Source organism: Hyaloscypha bicolor (genome assembly GCF_002865645.1).
Source record: "Hyaloscypha bicolor E unplaced genomic scaffold K444scaffold_61, whole genome shotgun sequence".
NCBI classification, from domain to species: Eukaryota; Fungi; Ascomycota; class Leotiomycetes; order Helotiales; family Hyaloscyphaceae; genus Hyaloscypha; species Hyaloscypha bicolor.
The window spans coordinates 770,239-779,424 of NW_020194563.1; the positions used below are offsets into that span (position 1 = coordinate 770,239).

The 9,186-nt window shown below is 48.4% G+C and overlaps 4 protein-coding genes across 4 annotated transcripts; 3 read left to right on the top strand and 1 right to left on the bottom strand.

Moving 5' to 3' along the window:
• Positions 1-32: 32 nt before the first annotated feature.
• Positions 33-1,114, bottom strand: K444DRAFT_643150 (uncharacterized protein; the record flags this gene model as incomplete). Its single annotated transcript, XM_024884828.1, has 5 exons — positions 33-63; positions 102-295; positions 340-538; positions 610-996; positions 1,065-1,114. The coding sequence occupies 5 exons, from the start codon at positions 1,112-1,114 to the stop codon at positions 33-35; spliced, it is 861 nt and encodes a 286-aa protein (XP_024737133.1).
• A 459-nt stretch (positions 1,115-1,573) lies between these two features.
• K444DRAFT_629630 (uncharacterized protein) lies at positions 1,574-2,857 on the top strand (the record flags this gene model as incomplete). The annotated part of the gene is made up of 2 exons (XM_024883090.1): positions 1,574-2,422; positions 2,552-2,857. 2 exons carry the CDS (start codon positions 1,574-1,576, stop codon positions 2,855-2,857), a joined length of 1,155 nt encoding a protein of 384 aa, XP_024737134.1.
• A 1,371-nt stretch (positions 2,858-4,228) lies between these two features.
• Positions 4,229-5,515, top strand: K444DRAFT_722306 (uncharacterized protein; the record flags this gene model as incomplete). Its single annotated transcript, XM_024888554.1, has 5 exons — positions 4,229-4,448; positions 4,502-4,746; positions 4,850-5,071; positions 5,130-5,398; positions 5,449-5,515. 5 exons carry the CDS (start codon positions 4,229-4,231, stop codon positions 5,513-5,515), a joined length of 1,023 nt encoding a protein of 340 aa, XP_024737135.1.
• Positions 5,516-5,980: 465 nt separating this feature from the next.
• Positions 5,981-6,496, top strand: K444DRAFT_629632 (uncharacterized protein; the record flags this gene model as incomplete). The annotated part of the gene is made up of 1 exon (XM_024883091.1): positions 5,981-6,496. The coding sequence occupies one exon, from the start codon at positions 5,981-5,983 to the stop codon at positions 6,494-6,496; it is 516 nt and encodes a 171-aa protein (XP_024737136.1).
• Positions 6,497-9,186: the final 2,690 nt, after the last annotated feature.

Consider the following 9,186-nt stretch of genomic DNA (forward strand, 5'->3'; position numbering starts at 1 on the left):
ACTAACAGCATATCCCGTAAGAAGAGAGAGGATTACAACAGCTTGTCACTCCCGCTCGTAATGCTCTTTTCAATAGCATCAATAATCCCCCCTCCTCGAACATCGGCCATTGTCTATCGCACCTAGCAACCCTCTTCAACCTCTCGCTCATGTCCCCAATATTTACCCGTCCGCGTGTAGATAGCGGATGCGTAAAAATGCAGTCCCACGCCGCACTGGGAGCCAGCAACCGCTCCCTGGCATTAGAAGTCACAATCCTATGGCTCAGCGTCTTGTTCTCGTGCGCGTGCAGCATCTCTGAGTAGGAATATGTCGTCGGATAGCACATTCCAAGGCAACGGGTAGCGGCTTTGAACCTCCACGGTGCCAATGTGCAGCTCTCTCCTTTAGAATCGTGTTCTCGATGGTTATTTTTTGCAACTGCAACTTAATGCGCTCGTTACCTTCGAATACGGAGTCGGAGTCCTTTTGCAAGGGCGGCGATCTTAGCTTCGAGGTCTTTAACGTACTGTTCCTATGTCCGCGGAAGGCTCGTTGTCTGGGGATTTATGTTAGCAATTGGGGGGAGAAAAGTAGAGTGATTATAAAGCAGAGTTGAGGATCCCTTACGCTACTCGATTCTGAGCCTTCCGCCGGGACCCTGGCGTCATGTTGTCATTGTTAGAACTATTGCTCCCCCTCCGGTCGGAAGCATTATTCTGGTTCCCATCACTCATCGCATAGTTGTGGTTCGAGTTGCTGATCGATGGCTGCGGGAGCAAGAGCGGGGCCGGCGGCTTGACTCTGATGGGGTAGTGCTGGGTAGATGCTTCGAAGTGCTGGAACTCGAACACATCCTGCTTGGGTAACAGGAAGGACTGTGATTGGGGCCACACGGGTGGAGAGTTGCTAGAGTCATCTGAGTTCACGGATCCGGTGTGGGCGGGTGTTGGTGGAGACCCAGGAACTGGTAGTGGGGCTGCGAGGCCGCGGTGAAGCACAGATAATCCATTGGAGCTGGTCAGCGGAGGAGGAGGTATTATTAATGATTTGGAGATAGATGCTGGGGCTTATAAAGCGCTTACTTTGGCACAGGGCAGGTTGAGGATTTTCGTCGAAACTTCAGTTCCTGCATGCCCTTCAACCGTCTGTGACGGTTGTGCTCATCGATGAAGCTGTCTGGATCCCAAGTTCGAGATTGCTTGTGGCTGGGTGACTTCAAGGAATCGCACTCTTCGGGGTTTTCTCTTTTCCCAGAGTCGTTGGGTGTGAATGTCAAGCTCTGAATTTGTGAGCTTGAGGGAGAGGTCTCCGAAGGCTTGTGTCATCGGTGTGGGGGTGCGACTAAAATATAGCCCCATTTTCAATCTGATGCCCAAGGTGGTAGATGACAGAGGGGCTCTTCTTTTGGCTTCCGGTTTCCAAGGAGTTCAATGAGATTTGCGTTCGTAGAAGAGGAGTCGGGGTATGGCTGTGATAGAGACCCTTGTGGGTATGGAAAACTGTGGCTGAATAATTGTCATAAGTCACTACCCCTCGAGAAGATGCTATCGATAAGGAGGTCCGGAGGCGCACTCTTTGGAGCTGTTTCATTATGGACCGTATGCTCGCGGCCGGAAAATACACGCCAACCATGATGGCCGTGAATAACCTTCGGGTTCAGCTTCCGTGCTCAGACGACCAGTTCTTGTTTGTCCACAATGTTCAAACGCCTTTCTTGAACTCAGATTGGTTAAAGCCCAAATATGCAGAGCAACATCCATCTATCAATGACGACGGAGTATTGAGTAGATACATTCGACTGGCTGAAATCTTTGGGAGACTATCTAAGTGGAGTTATGCTGGAGGCCGGAGGACCGAGAAACATCCTCCTTGGGATGAGGCTACTGAATTCTTCAGGCTGCGCCATGAGTTGCAGAAATTCCATGACGCATTGCCATCAAATCTCACATTGACGGAGGCCAATCTGTCCGCCCACATCGAGAAACGGAATGCAACTACATATGCTTCTCTGCACACTCTCTATTCCCTCTGCCTCATCATGTTACACCGGGAGTACATACCATTCATACCGCTTCGCTGCAATAAGCCTTCTGGTCCATTGGATGAGCCCACATTCCCCGGAGAAAAGTTTGATATCCCATTTGGATTCTGGGAAGAAAGCGCCGATCAAATAATGAAGGCATCGAGAGACATTATCGACATTGTCTCTACTTGCCAAGACAATAATTTCCTTCCCGAATCACCTCAACTCGGCTTCGCAGTATGGCAAGCAGCCTTCGTCTGTCTTTATGCGACATATTTCCCCCAGATGGACGAGCAGCATCATTTTATTCCGAGAGACACCCTCTCTCCTAGCCCCGATATCAATGTCAATTCGAATAAAGGCCTGGCAGGCCGCACTAAGAAGATTCTTAGTGACATGGTGCCACGACTAAGGATGGTAAAAAGGTATCTCAAGTCCATTGACAAGATGAATATCTACTTCCATGATGTTCACCGTACCTACTGTGTCAAGTGGAGACGCAAGCCATACCCCGGCGGTGGCTTGGAATAATACAACCAATTCGAGAAAGAGTTGAAGGAATTCGGCCCCAGGGATCCGGATCAGACCAGCGTATCTGATGGCTCCGACACGGTCAATGAGGCACCCTCTCGAGCCAGCACGAATGATATCCCAGGAAACAGTATCAACGGAGAGCCAATGCAAGTTGTGGAGGCCGCTCGCCAGAGACTGAATGGCGTTTGTACTGCCGTCGAGGCAGACGAACTACCAAAATACGGTCATGGGCCTTACCCATATGGGCCTCCTTACCAGCAGTTCCCCAACCAACTCTCCAACGCACCGTCTCTCATTTCTGCATCCAACGGCGACTAAACTCCCGGTCTCAACTCCCCTTACGGCAACAATCAATCTCAGTCACAGCAACACTACCAGACCAACTCCAGACTCCTAACATCAGCGTACTTCAAGAGGAGATCCCCTAATCTCGTCAGTACAGAACCGGAGAAGCAATATTAGAAATCGTTGATCAAACAGTAGTCTTTGATTTTGACTTCAATTTCCTTCGTTAAATTCCTTTGCTCGGGATCACACCCGTCATAGAATTCGGTACTATGGAGTCGGTACCTCGTCTCTGAATTTTCGACGTCTTCGTTGTCGAGTTCATTCAACCTTGTTACAAGTTGGCCAAGCTCAATTTGTTTTTCTATAAGAATTCGAGCAGTAACTGGCCCAAATTTGCGGAAGATGCAAAAGCTATCGTTACTATCTTGCAACGCGGCAAGTCGTGGCAGACCTGCGACATGATCCTTCTCGACTGCAAAATATATCGTCAGTAGCCTGATCCGAGGAGTAACTTCAACTTCTGGACGCACGCATATGAGGTCGAATCTTGTCGTACTCAACCTTTCGTTGGGCGGCCATTGGGGCTTCCTCTCTCTCAAGCGACGGCGGTGGCATTTGAAGCGCCTTTCTTCCAGATCCACTTTTGAGAACCCAAAAATAGTTCCGGGTCGTTTTACAATAAATGGGGAGGCTGAGGAAGTCCTTGGGTACAGACAATGCTCAGATTAAGAGTAGAATGCTTCGCAATGCCGGCTGGTATTTAAGGCTTACGAAACCCGTGGACTTTATCTTACCTGGGGCTATGCAAGTCCATGCGGAAGGGCAGAGGATTACCCTAAGTAAGCATGGATCGAGCACTTATCTGCCCATGTAGTCTGTTTAGCATCCTGGGTATTGGTGACTTGGCATATGCAGACCGGTTGCTCTGTTGGCAAAATGCACTTACTGTGCATATTGGTAAAACAGCGGGGACCTATCATGCATGGAATTTTTTCCTTTGCAGCAACTGCACCGAACACATTCTCTTAATTTCTAAGTGCAGGGCATGCGCTAGCGGGAAAAGTATCCCATTGAATCGGGTCTTTGGGGCATGCTTGTGCGACACACCTTGAATCCCATTGGCTGCCTCATTCTCTTTTTGGGGGCGAGGATGTGGGCCTCCTTCCATGCGACCAATTTGGAGGTGCACATGCTAAAATTGGAATCGTACCAAGAGTCTATAGTATATATCACACACGGTGAATCTCTTTTTGAAAGTAGTAACTGTGTCATCCGGTGCTTCACACTTTGCACGCTGCCGCGATCGAACCACAGCGTGCCAAGCGTCCTCCAGAAGCTTACATTTGCAGCCCTAACAGACCCGAGACAGCTGTTTTAGCAATAATACCAGAGACCCACGAAATGACTCAACTTCGACAGGCGGAACAATTACCAGCGGCTATAACCTTGGGTGAGGAGAGCTCGCCAAGCCCCGAGAATTCTGGCTTGCTGTCCATAGTCAAGACAGTGCTCAAGACAGTGTTATGCCTCCTCAAACTCACCCCATCGTCTCGTCCCAACCCGGAAGAGGTTCAAGAGCTGAACAAATCGCGTGGGTTTGACAAGTTAAACTATGAAAAAGGTATGCCGTGTGGCTTCCCAGATCCTGGCTCTTGGCTAATACTTCAAACACAGTGGATGACTATCCCGAAGGCTACCCGCAGCTTGCTGCTTTTGCTAATAGCTGTGACACCTTTGCAAGTGTTCGCCGATTCGGTCGACTGTCGTATCGACTTCTCGCACATCTCCAGAATGACTTGATAGACATGGAGAAAGTGCTCGACAAGCTTGACAAGAAAGACGCTGCAGATAATACGATGGAGAAGAGACTCAGGGGATATGAAAACTATAATGGGTGGGATGACGAGCAACGGAAACTGGTATCGAAAATCTCGACGGCCTATTCTCAATATGGCATGCTCTACCCATTAAGATTCGAGGAGGAGAAAATTAACGTTGTTACTAGCTGACATTGTCTTGAAGGACGCAGGCCTTCGTGCTCTTGGCAAATGTCCACCAAGAAATGCAAAAGCTCTGTTTACATGGGTTTGGGACGAGAAGCCACTTGCTATAGGAGCGGGGAAAAGTGACTTTATCTTCTATCCCGACGACCTTGTGTCCCTGGCTGGGCAATCTCAACATGACCGTCCCTTTGAGAACCTCGTAGAGTCTTTTCTCGACTCTTATCCGCTTCCTTGGATTAAGGTACGCGTACTCCTCGATATGAAAATCTGGAAGGAATTAAAGAACTAATATACCAAAGAGGTTCCTCCAGCATGACACTGAGACGCGTCGAAAGACAGATAACGAGTTCGTCCACCTTTATTCTGCGGACAGGCTTAAGATCGTCGCCAACATTTTGGAGGTATCCGTTATCGTGATCCTCCTTATTCCTGTGTTCCTTCTCTTCTTGGTCCCAATGAGCAAGCCTATAATAGCAACTATAGCCTCGCTATATGTCACATTGTTCTCGGTAGTAGTCTCGAGTCTTACTGGTGCTAAGGTGCAAGTGGTCTTCTTCGGTAGTATCGCGTGAGTATTCACTCTCGCAGGAGGGAATCCCAATTACTAACGAGGAAAAGCTATGCGGTGATTATTATGTTCCTCGGTAATCTGAATTCCAACTCCTCGTCTACTGGCACGTCTTGAAGTGGCTTTTGCGTGGCAAAGGGCTATTGAGAAAAGATGACGAGTTCATTCGTCTTTGTTATACTGAGAGGTTGAAGATCCTTGCCAATATTCTCGAAGGATTCTTCACTGTGATTATACCTAGCATTTTTACAAGTGTGGTGTTTCTGTTCGTGCTTTATTCTCGGTTTAGTCAAGTGTTGCAAATGGTTTTCCTTAAGACTAGAGCGCAAGTATTCCTTTGTGAATGGATTCAAATTACTAACGAGGTCCTAGCCAAGGCAAGACTTCCTGAGACTGACTATATCGAAAATGGGAGGAGGCCGTGGAAAGTTCGGCGAGTTTGAAATAAAAATAGTTCGGGGAGGCTACCTTTTTACTCATAGTTAGCAAAAAGCCTGCTTTTAGTAATGTGGGTTAAGTTTCTACAACAGCATTCCTTTGCAAAGCACACCTAGCCTCGTTCATGAATGTGCAGAAGACGGAATGAGTTTCAACCTCAGCCCTCCCGTTTCGTCTCCCCCAGGATTTGCGGAAGACTTCGAATCCGCTGGTGCTCATGGCAGTGTCTCACCGAATAGCAAAGACGCTATCGGTTCAGATGCCCTACTCCAACATTCTCATGAACAACAAGCCGAATTTCCATCCAATTCCAACCTTTTCAGCTACGAGCATGACATTAATGGAAATGGTGGGAACCCTGGCAAAAAGCGTAACGGGGAGCCTCTCCGCTACCGCTGTGTGGTGCGTCCCGCGGGTGGCTCCGAATGCTCACCAGTTTTTGTGGACAGTAACAAGAGGCGTATGACTAGATCTGGAATACCGGCTCATGTGGAAAGCCCGCCTCAAACTGCAAAAGAGAAGTTAGAGCACTACAAAGCACATTTAGAAACCTTCCTCGATCAGCATACTCACCAGTATTTGCCCCAGACTCAATATAACGGCTCAACTCGGACGGGGAAGACGACGCGGCATCTTGACAGCACCGGCTTGAGTACTTAATAGCGGGCAACCCCCAATAGCCATGCCTCAACCATTCTCTTCAGTTCACGCACAGCGTTCCACTTCGTATGGAACATTCGCAATGTTCCTTGGCTTTCACTCAGGTTAATGAAGCCAAGTGAGGCTCAAGGACAATCTCTTTGTGATTAAGCTTGCGAGCTCCAAGTTACCAGCAAACATCCGGACTTCGGTTTGCTAGACTGTCTGGGGACTGCAGGAGAGGTGATAGAGAACTTGATCTGCCTGGGAGCCTTCTGATAGCGTAGAAAGGGTTGGGACTTCAAAGTGCTTTCATTTGCAAGATAATATTGGTTCTCCATATTTGAAATGTCGACGTTTTTGAACCATCAAATTTCCCCTCCTGTATCTTGTAGGCGTATTTTCGCTGTCCACGTTTTTCCCTTCGTAAGGCTCAGCAAGTCCAGTCTCATCATTGAACCCTGACCTTCTCTGTCCTGCAAAAGGGGCATCTTGATGCACCACAATCGGGGCAGGCCTCGGTCATGATTCCTATACCAGCCTTCCCACACGCACACTAGTCGGGCATGTTAGGCTCTCACATAGAGTTATAGGGTACGAGGTAGACAACTCACGCAGTGCCAAATATAGACATATCTCTTGCCTCTACTGCGTCCGTCCGGCTACAGAAAGTCAGTATGTAAAATATTACACTCCGAGCAACAAGACAGAGGGGCCTTACCCGCGGAGTCATTCTCGTAGGCTCGGCGAATTAGTTTTAGTGAGCGGGTTGGTGGGCTTTCCTTTTCCGTCAATCGTGGGACTGTTTGTTCTTTGGGTTCGTCGAGATGTTCATTCAATTTAGAGTGTTCGGGTTTCTAATGCCGAAAGTGTTACCATTCTAATTGTTGGGAACCGGTAGGACTTGGAACGGCGGAGATAGAATAGAATTTCAAAGTAATTTAATTCTCTAGATAATTTTAGAGGTGCGGTAGATCATCGGGGAAGTTTGGCGTGGGATGTTCTGACATGATCTGATCGAAGTTTCAGGGCAGGCGGTTTGGCCCAGGTAAACCCTAGCCTTTGCGCTGTGGATCACACGCTAACTGATCTGAGGCGTGGTTAGGGGCAAGCATCAGCGGGCAGTGCGGATTGTGGGCGGCTTTGCCGTGCCAAACCGACACTTGCAACACGCTGGGGTGCAGGAGGGCGTTAATCTGTGCGATACTGCTGGATACAGCGTGCAAGGTTCTGGCTGCAGTGGAACCCCCTAATTTCTAGTGAAGTTGATCTACTGCCAGAACATGAATTCACCAACTGAACAATTTTCCTCCACGTCCTTGCTCTCAACATCTCTTCCCTACAATGACATCTCATTCTAGCTCTTATATGGACTAGAACCCATAGAGCCGCAAGCATAAATCCCCACCAGTCATCAGCAGTCGTCGGGCAATTCTCCAAGGACAGCAGCCTGCCTTGCCATCCCCAACATCGAATACGATCCCAAGACATATGGATGTCCCCTCCCTGGTAAGGTAAATTATTACTAACCTGGCGACATTGCGCTAAGAGAATCCTGCCTGAAAGGCTGCTGGCACAGGCATTCTAGTCTCGGGGCAAGATCAACCACCTCCTCTCCTCCATTCACTCCTTTAACGCACAATGCCGCAGACAAAGGATTGTAGCAAAGCGGGCTGCCGTTGTTTCTACCAACTTCTTGATTAGACCCTCACCCTAGGAAGAGAGGTGAGTTTAGTTCATGTGCTCGTCTCCTGCCGCTACCAACTGTTGCTCCATGACTGACGAAGTCAACTTTTATTAGCATTCCATCCCCCAACCACCATCGACCACGGAGTTCCCGTAAGCTACAATGGAAGTGGCGCGTACACAGTAATAGCAGGGAAGATAGAGAGGTGGTGACGCGAGAGCTACGGGAAATAGTCCAAAGAAGCTGCAAGGCGATGCAAGAGCTTTCCAGACCTTGGATGTAACCGTCCGAAGATGGAGGTTGGCTTATTTCTTTTAGCTCTGCCGTTTTGGCTCAAGGGCTCGAGAGCCACAAGCTTCAACATGGGGAAGCAACAGTATAGCGGGAACATATCTGGTTCGGCACTTGGTTACTTTCTTTCCTTTACAAAAAAACGCTATCCTCCCTTTAGTTTTTGCAAAGCACTAAAAAGAATCTTAAATGTCTACTTATATAACTATCAACGACGATATTAACCGTCAAACACCACATCATCCCATTTATTGGCTACTGCTGCTTAAATTGACGACCGGCATTCCTTCTCCAGTATTCGTCACCTATGCTCATTCACAGGCAGTCCTTGAGCAATGTCATTGCGTGCCAGCATACCTCCGAAAAGTTCCGACACACCATGAATGCTCGCATTGCTGCATTCTCCTCAGCCATCGGATTCGTAGGAGAGATCTGTTTCATACTCTCGCTCATTTAATAATTACCAGACAAGTATAGCCTGACGAGCTCCTGTACTTATGCCCCACCCCGGCAAATGCAAGCTGCTTTCGGAGCGATATTCAAGGGCTCGTTTATGGTTCCGAATTGGGAAAGGGGCATCGGATTTGAGTAGTCACAATGCTTCGATGACTCCTGCCTTGGTTCCGTGCATTGAAGATGTTTGTATATCTTTATTATACAAGGTTATTTCAAACATCGATTCAGATGGACTCCTACAATACGAGGCGGTGCCGTTTGGCGTTCAAATACGGCT